The 22,439-nt window shown below is 52.9% G+C and overlaps 2 protein-coding genes across 5 annotated transcripts in view; one reads left to right on the top strand and one right to left on the bottom strand.

The window, feature by feature from the left end:
• Window positions 1–5,688: 5,688 nt before the first annotated feature.
• Window positions 5,689–11,197, bottom strand: RRP8 (ribosomal RNA processing 8). Of its 4 annotated transcripts, none has more exons than XM_066588929.1 (8): window positions 10,781–11,197; window positions 9,366–9,480; window positions 8,475–8,625; window positions 7,645–8,305; window positions 7,417–7,546; window positions 7,014–7,120; window positions 6,411–6,507; window positions 5,689–5,867 (listed from the first exon to the last, which is right to left on the bottom strand). In XM_066588929.1, exons 1-8 carry the CDS (start codon window positions 10,894–10,896, stop codon window positions 5,754–5,756), a joined length of 1,491 nt encoding a protein of 496 aa, XP_066445026.1. In that variant the 5' UTR covers window positions 10,897–11,197; the 3' UTR covers window positions 5,689–5,753. The 4 variants fall into 4 exon arrangements, with proteins under 4 accessions (XP_066445026.1, XP_066445027.1, XP_066445028.1 ...); XM_066588930.1 differs by having other exon boundaries at window positions 10,746–11,196; XM_066588931.1 differs by lacking the exon at window positions 10,781–11,197 and adding an exon at window positions 10,442–10,459.
• Window positions 11,198–22,105: 10,908 nt separating this feature from the next.
• The window catches only part of ILK (integrin linked kinase), an 18,188-nt gene continuing 17,854 nt past the window's right edge, over window positions 22,106–22,439 (top strand). The window contains 3 exon segments of the mRNA XM_066588934.1: window positions 22,106–22,135; window positions 22,137–22,195; window positions 22,262–22,427. Of these exon segments, the coding sequence (XP_066445031.1) occupies window positions 22,106–22,135; window positions 22,137–22,195; window positions 22,262–22,427 (255 nt within the window).

Here is a 22,439-nt window from a genome sequence, read left to right as displayed (position 1 = left end):
AAAAAAATGTAACACTTCCTTTTCCAAATTTATAATTAAAAACAAACAAACAAAACATATATATGGCACCGCTGCGTCCATAAAGGTCTGACCACCAGAAAACAAAAAATGCACCCCAGAATTGCACTTTCTTAGCCACCCCGTGTCAGAAAAACAAAATGTAATAAAATAAGCGATCCAAAAGTCCTATGAACTCCAAAACGGTAGCAACAGAAACTACAGGACGTCCCACAAAAGGCGAGCCGCTGACCAAAATCACAAAGTTCTGGGGGCAGAAAATATAATCTTAGGAAAAGCACAAAATTATTTAGTGTTTACGCGGCACCAGTGGAGAGCGCCGCCGCCTGGTGGCACAGGAACACACCAGAGGTTACAGGCCCCCCCTCCTCGCATATATCTATATTACACTTAAGTTTGGCACCATGAAGCAATTCCAGCAACATCATTGGTTCGGATTCACAATTCCAGCAACCCAATTGGTTGTTTGGCTTGTCTAATTCAACCTCATTGGTTGTTTGAGTTCAACTTGATTGGTTGTTAGTGCCAAACTTGAGTATAATATAGACATATGCCGACTCTCCTCAGTGTTCTTCCTGTCCACCCAGGAGGCCGGATCACAGAGAGGATCTGCGGGAAACACCAGAAAAAAAATGGAAATTGTTCCTGGGCATCATGCTCAACTCAGCGCAGCAATGCTCCTTCCACCCCGAGTCCAGGGTCCAAGGACTACAGCTGCTGGTCGGCAAGCTCCTACTGAAAGAAACATGCTGAATCCGGGAAGCCACGTCTCTCCTAGGAAGCCTGACCTTCTGCATTCCAGGGGTAGTCTGGACTCAAGCGCACACCAGACATCTACAGATCGCAGCCCTCTCTAGGGACAAGGATGCACATAGACAATTCGGTGAAGGGGTCCCTGCGCTGGTGGATGTCCTCTTCGAATCTGTCAAAGGGAGTTCATTGGATTCAGATTCTGGCTATGCGTGTCACAACAGACACAAGTGCCTGGGACTGGGGAGCGCATGGAGGAGACCAGTTCCTGTCGTGGCCCCCAGGGGCTAAAAAAATCAATTGTCAAATTACAAAGCTCCGGGAAATTTGGGAGACCCTTCAGTGGCTAGAAGCTGTGCAAAATCAGCATTTAAGAATCCTATCAGACATCACGGCAGTAGCTGACATTCGGAATTAAGGGGGAACGAGGTTCCCAGCCTTACAGGATGTCTCACAGAGGATCTTCCACTGGGCAGAAGCGCAAGTTCTATCGATTTCAGCAACACATCTAAAGGGTACCTTGAATCAGAAGCCCCGGAGAGTGGCGTCTCCCTCAGGAAGCCTTCAGGATTGTGACGGACAGGTGGGGAATCCCACGGATCGACTTATTTACGACAAAGGAAAACTCCAAAGGAGAGAACTTCTTCCCTCTCAAGCCAGCGGATCGGCCGACAGCAGTAGATGCCCTAACCCAGAATTGTAGCAGAAGACCAGCCTACGCATTTAATAATAATAATCTGTATGTGTATAGCGCCAACATATTCCGCAGCGCTTACATAGACAGGGGATACAGAAAGACAAAGTACAAACATTACAGAACCACGGTTACATAGTAATCAGCTGATGGACACAATAGGGGTGCGGGTCCGGCTCCAACGAGCTTACACACAAGTAATGGGGTGATACAGAAGGTAAAGGGGCTGGAGATGTGCACGGTATGGCGGGGTGGAGATGTGCATGGTATGGGGAGGTGGAGATGTGCCCGGTATGGCGGGGTGGAGATGTGCACGGTATGGGGGGGTGGAGATGTGCACAGTATGGCGGGGTGGAGATGTGCACAGTATGGCGGGGTGGAGATGTGCACAGTATGGGGGGGTGGAGATGGGCACGGTATGGGGGGGTGGAGATGTGCCCGGTATGGGGGGGTGGAGATGTGCACGGTATGGCGGGGTGGAGATGTGCATGGTATGGGGGGGGGGGGGGGGTGGAGATGTGTATGGTATGACGGGGTGGAGATGTGCACAGTATGGCGGGGTGGAGATGGGCACGGTATGGGGGGGTGGAGATGTGCACAGTATGGCGGGGTGGAGATGTGCACGGTATGGCGGGGTGGAGATGTGCATGGTATGGGGGGGGGGGGGTGGAGATGTGTATGGTATGACGGGGTGGAGATGTGCACAGTATGGCGGGGTGGAGATGTGCATGGTATGGGGGGGTGGAGATGTGCACGGTATGGCGGGGTGGAGATGTGCACGGTATGGCGGGGTGGAGATGTGCATGGTATGGGGGGGGGGGGGTGGAGATGTGTATGGTATGACGGGGTGGAGATGTGCACGGTATGGTGGGGTGGAGATGTGTATGGTATGACGGGGTGGAGAGTGAGGGATTCTATACACAGACAATGGTCAGACATTTAGCCGTGTGACGGCAGGATCAGTATGACTGCAGCAGCAGTTTATGATGGCTAGCAGGGATTGCAGTCAGTAGGTCAGGGAGCATGTTATCAGGCGGAGTACAGAGGGGTTTGTTTAGGGAATGCGGTATGCCTCCCTGAAGAGGTGCGTTTTTAGAGCACGCGTGAAGTTCTGCGAGTCCTGGATTGCTCGGGTAGCCTTTGGTAGTGCGTTCCAGAGGACCGGTGCAATCCCTCTAACCCTGAGGATACTCCAGTACTTCCGTTCCCAGAGATGTAAACTAATCCTAGTGGCTCCCTTCTGGCCGAAGAGGAGCTGGTACGGGCTTCTGAAAAGTTTAAGTTTACAGGATCCAGTCCTTCTTCCTGCTCCAGTGGACCTACTAACACAGGGCCCTCTAAACCAATCAAACATAGCCATGCTCCACTTGGCAGCATGGATTTTAAAGGTAACCCAGACCTTACTATGCAGCAGGATAACAGAATTTACCAGGTCTGCAAGTAGATCCCATAGGGCCAGGAAAGGAAATTTCAGGTTTCTTCCTGGGACATCCCCACAATTCTAGAATTTTTGCAGAAAGGCCTGGATATGGGCCTCTCCCCGCGCACACTGAGGGTTCAGATAGCGACCCTTAGCGTCCTGTTCGACACCAAATTGTCCGAAGTTAAATGGGCCAGTAGGTTCATGACAGTCACAGACAGGTTGAGGCCAAGAACCACAAATCTATTTGACTGGAACCTAAAGTGGTCCTCAGGGCCTTGTCTTCAGACCCATCTGAACACGTAGAAATCGCTCCCCATCAGAATTCTAACAATGAAACCAGTCTTCTTAGTAGCCGTCACTTTGGCTAGGCGGGTTAGGGCACTGCCGGCTCTATCTATCCTCCACCCCTTCTTCAAAATCACCACTACTAAATAAGTGTTTAAATCGGACCCAGCTTTCATGCCCAAGGTGCTGTCACCTTCCATAGGGCTCAGGATGTAGGGATTCCATCGGGTTTTTTTTAATAACCCTAGGGATGCTCGGGAACGAGAATTCAACTGTCTAGACCTTAGGAGAGCGGTCATGAGATACATGAACGCAACGAGTCAGTGGCGGCGAGATGACAATGTGTCTGTCCACTTTTTGGCCTGAATAAGAGAAAGAGCAGCAAGAGCTCCACAAGCAGCTGGATCCGCCGGCGTTTACAGAAGCCTATAAAGGCGCTGGATAAAGAGGTCTCCTCGGACTTAAAGCCCACTCGACAAGGGCAGTAGCCTCTTCGTGGGCTCAGCGTCCGTAGAACAAACAAGGCCGCAGTGTGGAAGAGGCCGCATGCTTTCATTAAGCAGTACAGGGCAGACGTGGGGCCAGATGAGGATTTGGCCCGGGGCCGTAAGGTCCTCTCGGCTGTGATCCCACCCTGAAAGACTTTCTTTTTAGTTGGTACGTCTCAGGTGATGCTGTCGTGGAGACGACTGAAAATCCGATTATCGGGTAGGTATAATCCACCCTTTAAAGTGCAGCACAAAATAAAATCTGTTTAAACTGGTTGTAGTCATCGCCCCGAGCCACAGCCTCCATTGTCAGGCCACTTCTCCTAGCGGGTGCTTCACACAGCGCCGCTGCACTCGTCCCGCAAGAAGCAACACAGGTCCGAGAGCGCTGATATTTGGGAAGGAGAAACCACAACTGCTAAAGGTAGATGGGTCCAGGGTGTTCTGCCGTCCTCAGGACCGCGGGTAGATCAGGCTCAGCTCTACATCGAGTCCAACGCTTCCTGCGCGGTCTGTAGTGACAGCAGCGCCAGTCAGCAGCTGACTGGATCCCCAGCGATCAGCTAGCGGTGACCGGTCCTGAGGGTAGTAACAGGAATAACTGATGGCAAACATCCAGGAGGCCGTTCACGGATATCCCGCAGGTCAGCACTGACCAGTCAGAGCGGCATGTAGCGGACTACAGACATGTACTCTACCATATGCATCAGGTTGGCAGAGAAGCTGCCTTGCCCATCTTGGTTTCTCCAGGCCCGCAGGGTCCTGGTCGCATCAGGCTACAACTGTCTGTGTGAACAGACATCACATCCATCTTCAGGGCAGGAGGCCGCACACGGATATCCCGCAGGTCGGTGCAGCATTCTGTAGCTTCCATGGGAGCAGGAGACGCACCAGATGCCTCTTACCACCACCGAACACAGCGCCTCCGCTGGACCCTGGAGGACGGGTAACCTGCTCAGACTAGTCACTGTACATATAGTTTTAGGCTGATGGTGGGGTGCATATAGGGCACAGACCCCAACCAGCCACGGTCCTCAGCCGTCAACAAGCCACTGTGCAGGCCGCTGGGGGGGTGATGGTTATCATAGCATGGGTAAACTGGTCCTCCTACACAAGTCAGTGGCCACTGCATCTCACTGCTTGGTGGCCATTTGTAGCCCTTCATGTCCCCCACAATGATGGGATGTTCCAACAGGATAAGGCTCCACGCTATCAGAATGCGTTGGAGGAGCATTTTGGAGAGTTCTATGAATGGTGCGGGCGGCACGTTCACCCCACATAAGACCAATCACGCATGTATGGGATGGTGGAGCATTCACCTTCAAGATACTACAAGTACCCCGGAGCTGTGGGGGCATCCAGACCGCTCAACATTCCCCACATGCCTTCCATCCACTTGTAGAATCGGTGCTGCACTTTGCTGGGGGGGGTCCTACATGATATTAGATAGATCATCATGTCAGATCCCCTCTATATAACAGAAAGGACACCATTGTAGGCATTTACTATAGGCCGCCTGGACAACCAGAAGATAGGGAGGAACTCTGTCTACATCAGATGGCCAAGCTCTCAAAGAAGCCCAACATAGTGATCATGGGAGATTTTACCATCCAGACATTTGTTGGGAATCTCTCAGGTAAAAGTAATGGATCCAACAGATTCTTATCCGCTCTTGGTGACAACTTTATCTTCCAGAAGGTAGAAGAGAAAACAAGGGGATCTGCTATCTGGGACCTAATTCTACCAACAGGGAGGGAATGGTTGAGGAAGTAAGGGTGGCTGGGACCTTAGGAGGCAGTGATCATGATATCCTTGGATGTTGGATAACCAGGGGAGGAAGACCTGAGAAGACGCAGACACTTGTAGGCCAAGAGTCAGAAGGTAAAGCTGCGAAGGAACCGAGACAAGAACAGAGGCCAAAAGCAATAAAGAGGGATTGTGGAGGATCAAAAACGACAGCGGCGGCCGTTACAGGATGAGTGGCGGGGCACCTAAAGGCCGCGGCGTCAGGAGGGGCACAGCACAACAAATGAGAGTCCAAAGTATAATTTATTTGTAGCGCTGCAGCCATGGGGTGTGGCGGGGCCCCGGGCCCTCATCTCTTCTTGTACAAGCACGGCTTCAGCTGCAGGCCCGGATGTTTGCTGGCGTCGCGCGCCCGTCTTATCTTACTGAATTCGAAGAGGAAGAAGTGCGAGTTCTCTGTGTTCTATGGAGACAAAACAGACAGCGACCAGCGCAGCGTTACTCCACGAGGGAAGAGCGGTCAGGCGGTGACACCTCCACCAGCCCCGAGCCGGTGATCGCCCTCCCCCCCTCGCTGCGGGCCATTTCAACTACAGATTAGATAAGGAGCCACCCGACCATGAAATGCAAGTCACCACTGAGGGACAGCCGAAGCTGGATGATCCCTGAGTGACAGGACTGCGCCCTCTGGAGTACGGGCACATTACTGCAGCCCAGCCTGACATTACAGGAGGCACAGAGAAGGGACGCTCCCCCTCCTCTAGTAAGAGATAACCGTGCCCCCCCCCCAAATAGGGATCAAGGTGGCCCCCACCTCTAGTGAGAGATAAACACAACTCCCCCCCCCATAGTAGGGATCAATGTGGGCCCCCTCCTCTCTCCCTAGTAATAGGGTTCAACACCGCTCCCCCCCTTCCTCTAGTAATAGGGATCAATGCTAGGCATCAGAGTAGCGCCGCTCAGCGGGGGCCGCAGGGTGGAGCGGCACACGGCCGACGCACATTACCTTATTCACGCTCTTGAAGCCGAACTGGGACATTGCGGTGAGGAACTGTCTGACGTCATCAAACCGACTGCTCACCTCGGCAACGAGTAAGACCCCGCTGAAGAGAGACAGAGTGAGAGGGCAGCAGTAAGAGAGACCGCCATAGAGAATACTGCAACATCCGCTAATCCGGGGACTGGCCGGCCGTGTGGGCGACCTTCATCAAACATCTCCTTCACACAGGACGGCCAACCTGTCACAGCAAAGCCGGCGCCTATTCCCCGGCAGCAGCTTTTTTTTTCCTGTTGCAGCCATGCTCCTCTCTACGATAGCACCGGCCGCAACAGAAAAGCATGCGGCTAAACCGCGCCAAAACCCGCGGCGAAGTGCTGCGCGTTACGAAGCTAAGCTTTCCCGGTGGAAAGTTCACGGTTTTTCGCTGCTACAAAACTGCAAGATTTCCACCGAGGATACCTCCCGTGGGAACGCAGCCGAATGTGACCTCCACTGCCAGGAGCGGCGGGGATATATCACCCGTCTTCAGTCATCCAAGATGGCCGACAGTCTTCAGACTACCTGACCCCCACGGTAGCGGCTCTGAGAGGTGACCACCTCGTGACTCACCCCAACTTCAGGACACGGTTCGCCTCCCGCAGAAAGTCTCCAAGATTCTTCCCCATCAATGAGAGACAGAAGACAGCGACATCAACCGACCCATCCGCGAGCGGCACCTGGGGGCAGAGAGAGCGTCAGACAGCCACACAACCATGGAGACAGGCAAAGAGAGGGTCCCGCGAGAGAACACAGCGCAGTCACCGTGACAGTAGAGACCGCCGGCGCTGTACATCATATTCCTACAGGTGGAGCCGCGCTCTCCCAACAGCTACCGGAAGCCACTAGTCTGCAGCATGCACCAGAGCACCCTCTAGTGGTGGCAGCAGACAGCTCTGAACATTGGACCTTGTCACACTCTAAACCCCGCCGGCAAGAGTGAGGCATGCTGGGAAGGAGGTAAAAGCAATCTTACCGCAGCCATGTCGCACACCGTGACGCGATCGTTCAGGGCCACCAGGTCAAAGGAATGAACTTGGTTTTTAACAGTCTGCGCTAGGAGAGCGTCTCCACAGCCAAAGTCGGCGACCACCAGAGAAGACGGCCTGGAGAAGAGAGAGGGTTGAGGTCAACGGACACTGAGACAGCTTTACATGCAGCTGACTGGCACTGGGAGCCATACACCACAGGAGGGCACACTGACCTGTTCTTGATGTACTTGATGATGCCGGTGATGGGGTTGATGGGCCAGCGCTGGACCTGCTGGGAGAAGCCGCTGTGGTAGATGCTGAAGGCCTGGGGGTCCCGCTGGAAGAGGCGGAAAGCCTCCTGACTGTCCGACGTGTACAACTGCTCATTGATGTAGCGGAAGCGTGCAGAAGTCAGCCTCACCTCCATGCGAGCACGCAGCGCTGCTGCTGGGTCCTCCTTGGCCTCGCTGGTATCAGCTGCTGGCTGCTCAGGGGTTCCTTGGTGGTCCTCCTCAATGGGGGTCTTTGGGGTCTCACGTTGCATTAGCTTCTTCAGCTTCTGCAGTCTGGCTCTCTCTCTTGGGGTCGCCCTCTGAGGTTCAGTCCTGGGCACAGAGCCCCCCCTAGGGGTCACTTCCTCTGCAGGGGTCTCTCCATTCTGCTTTGCCCGGGTCGGTGGGGATCTCATCTTCCCGTCTGCCCGCTGGTGCAGAGTCTCCTCTCCCTGATCTTTGCCAGTGCTGCCCGCCCCGTCCGTCCGTAAGACCACCTTGAACTTGTTCCGGTTCCTCCTCTTATTCTTCACCTTGTTCCTCCACTGCCGGCGGCTCAGTCCCTCTCCGGACACCGGGGGGCGCTCCTTCGCATCTTCAGTTGGTGAGGGACTCATCATATCTAAGAAAGGAAGACAGGGTCACTGCACCCACAAACACCACCCTTCTGCCCCCCATTAGTGCCAACCCCCCGGTACTATCACTGCGCCGCCGCATGACATCATCCTGCAGAGTATTAGTACCGGGGCAGTAGCATCACACACAGCCCCCTGATGATCATGTGACCAGACCTGGGGCGCTTCTCTTCCGTCTCTTGGGGGGTGTGGCTTCTGGAGGCGGCAGCGGGAGGTCGGGGTACAGCGCGCTGGGGGCGTTGAGGGTCCGCAGGACCTCCATGAGGTGACGATTCCTCTTCAGACGCTTCTTCCTGCTGGTTGTTTCCTGTTAACAGAACCACAATGTTACCTGCTCAGTGGGGGGCAGCAGCGAGCACCTACCTGACTGCAGCCGGGACCCACTCACACCAAGGGGCTTCCCTACCACCACCCAGGGGCTTCCCTACCACCACCCAGGGGCTTCCCTAACACCACCCGTACAACGGAAAGGAGCCCATGCGACTGCAGCCCCGGAGGTGACTGGAGGAGAAGCCGGGATGTAAGAGCAGAATAGTGAGTGCAGCTCTGGGGGTGACTGGAGAATAAGACATGGTATAGCAGCAAAAGAGTGCAGCTCTGGGGGTAACTGGAGAATAAGACATGGTATAGCAGCAGAAAAGTGAGTGCAGCTCTGGGGGTGACTGGAGGATAAGACAAGGTATAGCAGCAGAAGAGTGAGTGCAGCTCTGGGGGTGACTGGAAGATAAGACAAGGTATAGCAGCAGAAGAGTGAGTGCAGCTCTGGGGGTGACTGGAGGATAAGACATGGTATAGCAGCAGAATAGTGAGTGCAGCTCTGGGGGTGACTGGAGGATAAGACATGGTATAGCAGCAGAATAGTGAGTGCAGCTCTGGGGGTGACCGGAGAAGATATGATCTCACTCAGGATCAGTATGATCAGAGCCAATCACTGTCAGCGTGTTATATGTAGGTTACATGTAGCAGCACACGGGTGGAGGTCAGTTTAGCGTCACGGACCCCTACACCACGGTCCCCCCTTTGGGGTGTACTGCCACAGCCTCGCACCTTCTCCAAGGCGCCGGAGGGTCTCTCCTTCTCAGCCATCGCTGGATGCGGGGTCGGGCCTTCATCCTCAATGTTCCAGTCACACGTCTCAAACATGGCGGCGTCTGTGTGGGCCCTGCAGGAGAAGAGCAACAGTAAGTGGGGCCGGCAGCCAGCGGGGGGAGGGAGGACTCCAGGGTGACAATGGGCGGGCCCCCACGGACTACTTCTGGGCCGGATTACCGGACGCCGGCGCCGACTACCCACGCCGCGGGGGTTACCGGACGCCGGCGCCGACTACCCACGCCGCGGGGGTTACCGGACGCCGGCGCCGACTACCCACGCCGCGGGGGTTACCGGACGCCGGCGCCGACTACCCACGCCGCGGGGGTTGCCGGACGCCGGCGCCGACTACCCACGCCGCGGGGGTTGCCGGACGCCGGCGCCGACTACCCACGCCGCGGGGGTTGCCGGACGCCGGCGCCGACTACCCACGCCGCGGGGGTTGCCGGACGCCGGCGCCGACTACCCACGCCGCGGGGGTTGCCGGACGCCGGCGCCGACTACCCACGCCGCGGGGGTTGCCGGACGCCGGCGCCGACTACCCACGCCGCGGGGGTTGCCGGACGCCGGCGCCTACTACTTACGCCGCGGGGGTTGCCGGACGCCGGCGCCTACCACCCACGCCGCGGGGGATACCGGACGCCGGCGCCTACTACCCACGCCGCGGGGGTTACCGGACGCCGGCGCCTACCACTTACGCCGCGGGGGTTACCGGACGCCGGCGCCTACCACTTACGCCGCGGGGGTTGCCGGACGCCGGCGCCTACCACTTACGCCGCGGGGGTTGCCGGACGCCGGCGCCGACTACTTACGCCGCGGGGGTTGCCGGACGCCGGCGCCGACTACTTACGCCGCGGGGGTTGCCGGACGCCGGCTACTTACGCCGCGGGGGTTGCCGGACGCCGGCGCCGACTACTTACGCCGCGGGGGTTGCCGGACGCCGGCGCCGACTACTTACGCCGCGGGGGTTGCCGGACGCCGGCGCCGACTACTTACGCCGCGGGGGTTACCGGACGCCGGCGCCTACCACTTACAGTGCGGGGGTTACCGGACGCCGGCGCCGACTACTTACGCCGCGGGGGTTGCCGGACGCCGGCGCCTACCACTTACAGTGCGGGGGTTACCGGACGCCGGCGCCTACCACTTACAGTGCGGGGGTTACCGGACGCCGGCGCCGACTACTTACGCCGCGGGGGTTGCCGGACGCCGGCGCCGACTACTTACGCCGCGGGGGTTACCGGACGCCGGCGCCTACCACTTACAGTGCGGGGGTTACCGGACGCCGGCGCCGACTACTTACAGTGCGGGGGTTACCGGACGCCGGCGACTACTACTTACGCTGCGGGGGTTACCGGACGCCGCGGACTGCTTACACGCCGGCTGCTCTTCTCCTACTTCTGGCTCCTCTCGGTGACCACGTGTGTAGAGCGGCTCTGGTGAGCGGCTCCCCCTTGCGGTGGATGGCCGCATGACACTCCGCCAGCAGCATAGAGATGGGAGAGGAAGCAAAGCGATGTAGAGCGCCAGTGAGAGCAGACCAGCTCCTCCTAATGGCGGAGGACTGCTCCGCAGCTCTGAACCTAGGCGAGCTCCTCTAGCGGTGGCCTTTATAATTGCACGTATAATCTCCGCAGACGGCCGGTGCGGTCTACACTCCTCTCAGGAACATCCTCACGTGACCATACACCCGCTTCTCTTCTAGTCTCCCCTCAATATCACATTTGGTACTGCCCTTCTCCCCTCGATGCGTGGGATGGTAGGCATTCCCTACCACGTGATCTATTCGCTTCTCTCCACCTCCCTATATATGGTCAATGAGCTCAGCTCTAGTAAGGGGCGGAGCTAAAGATAGCGCTCACTCCTATTGGTCGCCGTGCCGCCCTCGCACGCCCTGTCATTCATCTCTATCGCTCCCTGTCCTTCTGCCAGCTCTACGCTATTGGCTGGAGGAGGTGAAGTCCCGCCCACGCTCGATCACTGTTGGCCAGAACTCTGCAGACTCCTCCCAGAAGCGACGCCCAGCTGCGGAATGTGACGTGTCTGCGGAGCGCGCACGTAACGGGGCGGCGGGAGCGAGCAGTGAGGTGAGGTGTGGAGTGCGGGCTGATTACAGCGGCCGGTGTCATATATACATACTGCCCTGTGTATAGTGTGGGCGGGGTGTGACATATATATACTGCCCTGTGTATAGTGTGGGGGTATCATATATACATACTGCCCTGTGTATAGTGTGGGCGGGGTATGACATATATATATATACTGCCCTGTATATAGTGTGGCGGGGTGTGACATATATATATATACTGCCCTGTGTATAGTGTGGGGGTATCATATATACATACTGCCCTGTGTATAGTGTGGGCGGGGTGTGACATATATATATATACTGCCCTGTGTACAGTGTGGGGGGTATCATATATATATACACTGCCCTGTGTACAGTGTGGGGGGTATCATGTGTATATATATACTGCCCTGTGTACAGTGTGGGGGGTATCATATATATATACTGCCCTGTGTATAGTGTGGGGGTATCATATATATATACTGTCCTGTGTACATTGTGGGGGGTATCATATATATATACATACTGCCCTGTGTACAGTGGGGGGGGGGGGGTATCATATATGTATATACTGCCCTGTGTACAGTGTGGGGGGTATCATATATATATATATATATATATATATATATATATATATATACTGCCCTGTGTATAGTGTGGGGGTATCATATATATATACTGTCCTGTGTACAGTGTGGGGGGTATCATATATATATACTGCCCTGTGTACAGTGTGGGGGGTATCATATATATATATATATACTGTCCTGTGTATAGTGTGGGGGTATCATATATATATATACTGTCCTGTGTACAGTGTGGGGGGTATCATATATATATACTGTCCTGTGTACAGTGTGGGGGGTATCATATATATATACTGCCCTGTGTACAGTGTGGGGGGTATCATATATATATATATATATATATATATATATATATATATATATATATACTGTCCTGTGTATAGTGTGGGGGTATCATATATATATATACTGTCCTGTGTACAGTGTGGGGGGTATCATATATATATACTGTCCTGTGTACAGTGTGGGGGTATCATATATATATACTGTCCTGTGTATAGTGTGGGGGTATCATATATATATATACTGTCCTGTGTACAGTGTGGGGGTATCATATATATATACTGTCCTGTGTACAGTGTGGGGGGTATCATATATATATACTGCCCTGTGTACAGTGTGGGGGGTATCATATATATATACTGCCCTGTGTACAGTGTGGGGGGTATCATATATATATATATATATATATATATATATATATATATATATATACTGCCCTGTGTACAGTGTGGGGGATATCATGTGTATATTATATATATACTGCCCTGTGTACAGTGTGGGGGGTATCATGTGTATATATATACTGCCCTGTGTACAGTGTGGGGGGTATCATATATATATATATACTGCCCTGTGTACAGTGTGGGGGGTATCATATATATATACACTGCCCTGTGTACAGTGTGGGGGGTATCATGTGTATATATATATACTGCCCTGTGTACAGTGTGGGGGGTATCATATATATATATATATATATATATATGTATATATATATGTATATATATATATATGTATATATATATATATATATATATATATATATATATATATATATATATATACTGCCCTGTGTACAGTGTGGGGGGGTATCATATATATATACTGCCCTGTGTACAGTGTGGGGGGTATCATATATATACACTGCCCTGTGTACAGTGTGGGGGTATCATATATATATACTGTCCTGTGTACAGTGGGGGGGGGGGGGTATCATATATATACACTGCCCTGTGTACAGTGTGGGGGGTATCATATATATATATATACTGCCCTGTGTACAGTGTGGGGGGTATCATATATATATACTGCCCTGTGTATAGTGTGGGGGGTATCATATATATATATATATATATATATATATATATATATATATATATATATATATACTGCCCTGTGTACAGTGTGGGGGGATCATATATATACTGCCCTGTGTACAGTGTGGGGGGTATCATATATATACTGCCCTGTGTACAGTGTGGGGGTATCATATATATACTGCCCTGTGTACAGTGTGGGGGTATCATATATATATATATACTGCCCTGTGTACAGTGTGGGGGGTATCATATATATACTGCCCTGTGTACAGTGTGGGGGTATCATATATATACTGCCCTGTGTACAGTGTGTGGGTATTATATATATATACTGCCCTGTGTACAGTGTGGGGGGTATCTATATATACTGCTCTGTGTACAGTGTGGGGGGTATCATATATATATATATACTGCCCTGTGTACAGTGTGGGGGTAACATATATATATATATATATATATATATATATATATATATATATATATATATATATATATACTGCCCTGTGTACAGTGTGGGGGGTATCATGTGTATATATATACTGCCTTGTGTACAGTGGTGGGGTATCATGTGTATATACTGCCCTGTGTACAGTGGGGGGGGGGGGGGGTATCATGTGTGTATATATATATACTGCCCTGTGTACAGTGGGGGGGGGGGTATCATGTGTATATATATATACTGCCCTGTGTACAGTGGGGGGGGGTATCATGTGTATATACTGCCCTGTGTACAGTACGGAGGTAATATATATAGCCCTGTGTACAGTGTGGAGGGAATTATATACACCGCCCTGCGTACAGTGGGAGCGGGGTATGATATATATACTGCCCTGTGTCATGTATACAGTGGGGGGCGGGGGGGGGGGCGGGGGGGGGTATTATATAGCTATATATATGCTGCCATGTACAATGTGTGTGGGTATCATATAGATATATCCTGCCCTGTGTACATTGTGGGGGGTATCCCATAGCTATATACTGTCCTGTATACAGTGTGGGGCCGTATCATGCATTTCTTTACTTTCCTGTGTACAGCGAACGGGGGTATCATATAGATATATCGCTCTGTGTCACGTATACAGTGGGGGGGGGGGTCGTGTAGCTATATTCAGTGTGGGGGCAGTATAGAATGGATACATATCGCCATGTGTACCATGTTTCCCCAAAAATATGACACTGTCTTATAATAATTTTTGCCCCAAAGAGGCGCTGGGTCTTATTTTCGGGATGGGAGTGGGGCTTATACTCACCTGGTCTGCGGCGCTCCGGTGCCTCGCGCTGCTGCTCTCCGGCGGTGATCTGCTGTGTCCTCCATGCTGAGGTATCCTCTTTCTGGTGACGGAGCTTTGAATACCCCGCCTCCAGCAAAGCGAGCACTGTGATTGGATCGAGCGCCAGCCAATGACAGCCGGCGCTCGATGAGCCATTCACAGCCATTCAGTGATGTCATTCTAATCACAGCGCTCGTTTGCTGGAGGCGGGGTCTTCAAAGCTCCGTCACCAGAAAGAGGATACCTCGGCGCGGAGGATACGGGACTCAGATGCTGCTGGCCAGGTGACTATTGATGTTTTCGGTTTTGGCTAGGGCTTATTTTCGTCGGGGGGGGGGGGGATTTCAAGCCTCCTCCGAAAACAGGGGTAAGGCTTACTTTCAGGGTTAGTCTTAATTTTGGGGAACCACTGTAGATATATATATCTACATATACATATCTATACTGCCCTGTGTACAGCGGGACGGGGTATTTTATATATATATATAGCCCTGTATACTGTGTGAGCAGTACTGTATATGTGTGTGTATATATTGCCCTGTGTCATGTACACAGTGTGTGGAGGGGTACCGTATAGATGTATACTGCCCTGTGTACAGCGGGGGGGGGGGGTAATATATATATATCCCTGTATACTGTGTGTGGAGGGGTACCGTATAGATGTATACTGCCCTGTGTCATGTAATATAGTAATACTCTTTATTTGTATATCGCCAACATATCCCGCAGCGCTTACATAGACGGGGGATACAGAAAGACAATACAAACATTACAGAACCACGGTTACATAGTAATCAGCTGATGGAGACAATAGGGGTGCGGGTCCGGCACCAACCAGACAATAGGGGTGCGGGTCCTGCTCCAACGAGCTTACATACTACAAGTAATGGGGGGATACAGAAGGTAAAGGGGCTGGAGATGAGCGCGGTATGGCGGGGTGGAGATGGGCACGGTATGGGGGGGTGGAGATGGGCACGGTATGGGGGGGTGGAGATGGGCACGGTATGGGGGGGTGGAGATGGGCACGGTATGGGGGGGTGGAGAGTGAGGGATGCTATACACACAGACAATGGTCAGGCCGTATAGTGGCGGAATCGGGATGACTGCAAATTCCAGTTGATTACGGCTAGCAGGGATTACAGTCAGTAGGTCAGGGAGCATGTTATCAGGGGGGTACAGAGAGGTTTGGTTTAGGGGATATGGTAGGCCTCTCTGAATAGGTGCGTTTTTAGAACACGCCTGAAGTTTAGTGCGTCAGTGATTGCCCAGCTATTTTCTGGTAGTGCGTTCCAGAGGACCGGTGCTGCTCTGGAGAAGTCTTGGAGGTGGGAATGAGAGGTTCGAATTAAAGGGGCGCTCAGTCTGGTTTTGTTAGCAGAGCGGAGAGCCCGGGCTGGGTGATGGATTGAGATGAGGGATACAATGTAGGACGACACGTGCTGTGGATGAGGGATACAATGTAGGGCGGTGCTGTGGATGAGGGATACAATGTAGGGCGGTGCTGTGGAGGAGGGATACAATGTAGGGCGGTGCTGTGGATGAGGGATACAATGTAGGGCGGTGCTGTGGAATGAGGGATACAATGTAGGGCGGCGCGGTGCTGTGGATGAGGGATACAATGTAGGGCGGTGCGGTGCTGTGGATGAGGGATAGGATGTAGGGTGGTGCGGTGCTGTGGATGAGGGATACAATGTAGGGTGGTGTGGTGCTGTGGAGGAGGGATACAATGTAGGGCAGCATGGTGCTGTGGAGGAGGGATACAATGTAGGGCAGCATGGTGCTGTGGAGGAGGGATACAATGTAGGGCGGTGCGGTTGCTGTGGATGAGGGATACAATGTAGGGCGGCGCGGTGCTGTGGATGAGGGATACAATGTAGGGCGGCGCGGTGCTGTGGCTGAGGGATACAATGTAGGACGACACGGTGCTGTGGAGGAGGGATACAATGTAGGGCAGCATGGTGCTGTGGAGGAGGGATACAATGTAGGACGACACGGTGCTGTGGAGGAGGGATACAATGTAGGGCAGCATGGTGCTGTGGAGGAGGGATACAATGTAGGGCGGCGCGGGTGCTGTGGAGGAGGGATACAATGTAGGACAACACGGTGCTGTGGATGAGGGATACAATGTAGGGTGGTGTGGTGCTGTGGAGGAGGGATACAATGTAGGGCGGTGCTGTGGATGAGGGATACAATGTAGGGTGGTGTGGTGCTGTGGATGAGGGATACAATGTAGGGCGGTGTGGTGCTGTGGATGAGAGATACAATGTAGGGCGGCGCGGTGCTGTGGATGAGGGATACAATGTAGGGCGGCGCGGTGCTGTGGATGAGGGATACAATGTAGGGCGCTGCTGTGGATGAGGGATACAATGTAGGACGCTGCTGTGGATGAGGGATACAATGTAGGGCGGCGCGGTGCTGTGGATGAGGGATACAATGTAGGGCGATGCGGTGCTGTGGATGATGGATACAATGTAGGGCGGTGCTGTGGATGGGGATACAATGTAGGGCGGTGCTGTGGATGATGGATACAATGTAGGGCGGTGCTGTGATGATGGATACAATGTAGGGCGGTGCTGTGGATGGGGGATACAATGTAGGGAGTTGTTGTGGATGAGGGATACAATGTAGGGCGGTGCTGTGGATGAGGGATACAATGTAGGGAGTTGTTGTGGATGAGGGATACAATGTAGGGCGGTGCTGCACTCTGGATGAGGGATACAATATAGGGGGCGCTGCACTGCGGATGAGGGATACAATATAGGGGGGCGCTGTGCTGTGGATGAGGGATACAATGTAGGGGGCGCTGCACTGTGGATGAGGGATACAATATAGGGGGGCGCTGCGCTGTGGAGGGCTTTATGGATGAGGGTGGTGAGTGTGAATTGAATTCTGTATGTAACGGGCAGCCAGTGCAGTGACCGGCACAGGGCAGAGGCGTCCGAGTAGCGGCTGGACAGGAAGATGAGCCTGGCTGCCGCATTCAGGATGGATTGGAGAGGGTAGAGTCTGGTGCGGGGGGCCGATCAGCTAGCGAGTTGTAATAATCGAGCCGGGAGTGGATGAGGGCAACAGTGAGCGTTTTTAACGTGTCCACGGTGAGAGAAGAGCGGATTCTTGCGATGTTCTTGAGGTGCAGCTGACATGTTCGGGCCAGAGATTGGATGTAGGCGGTAAATGAGAGATCGGAGTTGAATATGACCCCAAGGCAGCGGGCGTGCTGGGAGTTATGCGCCACACACTGAGATGGAGATGTCAGGAGGAGGGCGGTTAGTGGAGGGTGGAAATACCAGTAGGTCAGTTTTAGAGAGGTTTAGTTTTAGGTAGAGAGAGGACATGGTGTTAGAGACAGCGGACAGACAGTCAGTGATGTTTTGGAGGAAATGTGCAGAGATGTCACGGGCAGAGGTGTATAGCTGGGTGTCATCAGCATAGAGGGGGTATTGGAGGCCAAATCTCCTGATGGTTTGTCCAATAGGGGCTGTGTAGATAGAGAAAAGAAGGGGGCCGAGGACCAAGCCCTGGGGGACCCCCAACAGCAAGGGGAAGAGAAAAGAAGGGGGCCAAGGACCGAGCCCTGGGGGACCCCCAACAGCAAGGGGAAGAGGAGGGGAGGTAGAGCCAGTAATGGAGATGCTGAAGGAGCGGGCAGATAGGTAGGAGGAGAACCAGGAGAGGGCAGTGTCCTTTAGGCCGATGGAGCGAAGCATACTGAGGAGGAGTTTGTGGTCACAGTGTCAAACGCTGCAGAAAGGTCAAGGAGGATCAGTAGGGAGTAATCGCCCCTCAATTTGGCTGTCAGTAGGTCATTGGATACCCTTGTAAGGGCAGTTTCTGTCGAGTGTTGAGGTCAGAAGCCAAACTGTAGGGGGTCTAGGAGAGAGTTCTCTGATAGGTAGCTTACAAGGCGGGAGTAAACAGGCGTTCTAGTAGTTTGGAGATGAAGGGGAGATTAGAGATCGGTCGGTGGTTGGCAGCATCAGTCGCGTCCAGAGTCGGCTTCTTTAGCAGTGGGGATATGATGGCGTGTTTGAAAGAAGAGGGGAAGATGCCAGAGGTCAGAGAGAGGTTGAATATAGTGGTGAGATGGGAGGTGACCATTGGGGAGAAGGACCGGAGGAGGTGTGAGGGGAGAGGGAGCGGAGGAGGTGTGAGGGGGAGAGGGAGCGGAGGAGGGTGTGAGGGGAGAGGAGCGGAGGAGGTGTGAGGGGAGAGGGAGCGGAGGAGGTGTGAGGGGAGAGGGAGCGGAGGAGGTGTGAGGGGAGAGGGAGCGGAGGAGGTGTGAGGGGAGAGGGAGCGGAGGAGGTGTGAGGGGAGAGGGAGCGGAGGAGGTGTGAGGGGCGAGGGAGCGGAGGAGGTGTGAGGGGAGGGGGTCGCTAGCGCAGGTGGTGGGGCGAGCAGAGAAGAGCAGGAGACTTCTTCCTCTGTCGCTGGTCTGAGTACAGACAGTGAGCAGGAGCTAGATGCAGTGCTGACCAGACTAGGGTCAGGGCTAGTCTGGGGTTGGAAGTTATTTCCTGACGGATGTCATCAATTTTCTTTTTGCAGTAAGCAGCCAGCTCTACAGCACTGAGATCCGTCACCGGGGGCTGCGGTTTAGGGCTGAGAAGGGAGTGAAAAGTATCAAAGAGCCGTTTAGGGTTGTGGGATAGTGAGGAGACGAGAGAGGTGAAGTAGACTTGTTTGGCGCGGTGGAGGGCGAGGTTGTAGTGTGTGGAGGGGTATCACATAGATGTAAGATGTATACTGCCCTCTGTCATGTATAGTGTGGTGGTAGTATTATATAGATGTTATACTACCCTGTGTCCTGTAGTGTGTGGAGGGGTATCACATAGATATATACTGCCCTCTCATGTATACAGCGTGGGGCGGTATAATATAGACCTATACTGCCATGTGTCCTGTATACAGTGTGTGGAGGGGTACCATATAGATGTATAGTGTCCTGTATACAATGTGTGCGGAGGGGTATAGCATTGATGTATACTGCCCTGTGTCATGTATACAGTGTACGTGGAGGGGTGCCGCATAGATGTATACTACCCTGTGTCCTGTAGTGTGTGGAGGGGTATCACATAGATATATACTGCCCTCTCATGTATACAGCGGGGGGCAGTATCATATAGACCTATACTGCCATGTGTCCTGTATACAGTGTGTGGAGGGGTACCATATAGATGTATAGTGTCCTGTATACAATGTGTGCGGAGGGGTATAGCATTGATGTATACTGCCCTGTGTCATGTATACAGTGTACGTGGAGGGGTGCCGCATAGATGTATACGACCGTGTCATGTATACAGTGTGTGGAGGGGTATCGCCTAGATGTATACTGCCCTGTGTCTTGTATCTAGTGTGGGGGCGGTATTATATAGATTCATACTTACCTGTGTTCTGTATACAGTGTGGGAGTGGTATCATGTAGATATATACTGCCCTGTGTCATGTATACAGTGTGGGGGGGCGGTACCATATAGATGTATACCAGTGTGGGGCGGTATCGTATAGATGTATACTGCCCTCCGTCCTGTATACAGTGTGGGGGTGGCGGTACCATATAGATGTATACAGTGTGGGGCGGTATCGTATAGATGTATACTGCCCTCCGTCCTGTATACAGTGTGGGGGGCGGTACCATATAGATGTATACAGTGTGGGGCGGGTATCGTATAGATGTATAGTGCCCTGTGTCATGTATATAGTGTGGAAATGTATCGTATAGATGTATACTGGCCTGTGTCCTGTAACAGTGTAGGGGCGGGTTCTATGTAGATATATACTGCCCTGTGTCCTGTATACAGTGTGGGGGTGGTATCATATAGATGTATACTGCCCTGTGCCCTGTATACAGTGTGGGGGGCGTTACCGTATAGATGTTTACAGTGTGGGGCGGTATCATATAGATGTCGACTGCCCTCCGTCTTGTATACAGTGTGGAGGGGTATCTTATAGATGTATAGTGCCCTGTGTCATGTATACAGTGTGTGGAGAGGTATCGTATAGATGTATACTGGCCTGTGTCGTGTGTGTGTGTGTGTGTATATATATAATCTGTATGTGTATAGCGCCAACATATTCCGCAGCACTTATTATAATATATAGCCCTGTATACTGTGTGAGGAGGGGTACCATATAGATGTATATGTATACAGTGTGGGGGCTGTTGTATGTAGATATATACTGCCCTGTGTCATGTTTACAGTGTGGGGGCCGTACCATATAGATGTATGCTGCCCTGTGTCATGTATACAGTGTGGGGGCCGTACCATATAGATGTATGCTGCCCTGTGTCATGTATACAGTGTCGTGGGCGGTATCGTATAGCTGTATGCTGCCCTCTGTCCTGTATACAGTGTGTGGGCGGTACGTATAGATGTATACTGCCCTCTGTCCTGTATACAGGTGTGGGCGGTACGTATAGATGTATACTGCCCTCTGTCCTGTATACAGTGTGGGGGAGGTATCATGTAGATGTATACTGCTCTGTGTTATGTATGCAGTGTGGGGGTAGTACCGTATAGATGTATACTGCTCTGTGTTATGTATACAGTGTGGGGGGCGGTACGTATAGATGTATACTGCCCTCTGTCCTGTATACAGTGTGGGGGAGGTATCATGTAGATGTATACTGCTCTGTGTTATGTATGCAGTGTGGGGGTAGTACCGTATAGATGTATACTGCTCTGTGTTATGTATACAGTGTGGGGGGCGGTACGTATAGATGTATACTGCCCTCTGTCCTGTATACAGTGTGGGGGAGGTATCATGTAGATGTATACTGCTCTGTGTTATGTATACAGTGTGGGGGTAGTACCGTATAGATGTATACTGCCCTGTTATGTATACAGTGTTGGGGGCGGTATTGTATAGATGTATACTGCCCTCTGTCATGTATACAGTGTGGGGGCGGGTACCGTATAGATGTATACTGCTCTGTGTTATGTATACAGTGTGGGGGGCGGTACGTATAGATGTATACTGCCCTCTGTCATGTATACAGTGTGGGGGCGGTACCGTATAGATGTATACTGCCCTCTGTCCTGTATACAGTGTGGAGGAGGTACTGTATAGATATATATTCTGTGTGCGCGTATGATAGCGGTGGGGCTGATACAGACGCTGCATATGTGATATCAGCGGAGTGGCTGTGTTGACCATTAGATGGCGCTAGTTTTGGGTGGCGATGTAGAGGACTGATAGCCGATGTGAAGTTCCTCATTGTAATGTTTTGCAGCACGTCATGTGATATCTGAGATCGGAGTGCTAGCTCTTCTGCCGAGAAGCTTAGCTGCGTATAGTCTGCCTGTAGCGGGGTGTGTAAGTCTATACGGGGGGTTGGGCAGTATAGATCCCGTGGGGTCCATACGTTCCTCCACACACTACCTGTCTGTCCGCCATAATCCTGCCTACTAACGGCTGCTGCCTCCTACAGGCCGGACACGTGACTGCACTTACCATGGACGACATCTTCACGCAGTGTCGCGAAGGGAAACGCGGTGGCCGTCCGCCTGTGGCTGGATAACACGGAGAACGACCTGAACCAGGGGTGAGTGGGGTCTTCCTGTGGCGGCTCTGGTCTGGGGGTCTCGCTGACTGTGGCCGTGTATTGCAGGGATGACCACGGCTTCAGCCCCCTCCACTGGGCGTGTCGTGAAGGGCGCAGTAACATTGTGGACATGCTGATCATGCGAGGAGCGCGCATCAACGTCATGAACCGCGGCGACGACACCCCGCTGCACCTCGCCGCCAGCCACGGGCACCGCGACATTGTCCAGAAGGTGAGGCCTGGA

This window comes from Eleutherodactylus coqui, unplaced genomic scaffold, assembly GCF_035609145.1.
Source record: "Eleutherodactylus coqui strain aEleCoq1 unplaced genomic scaffold, aEleCoq1.hap1 HAP1_SCAFFOLD_133, whole genome shotgun sequence".
Taxonomy (NCBI): Eukaryota; Metazoa; Chordata; class Amphibia; order Anura; family Eleutherodactylidae; genus Eleutherodactylus; species Eleutherodactylus coqui.
Note: the sequence above shows the minus strand (reverse complement) of the source record. Positions and strands in the feature narration are given on the sequence as shown.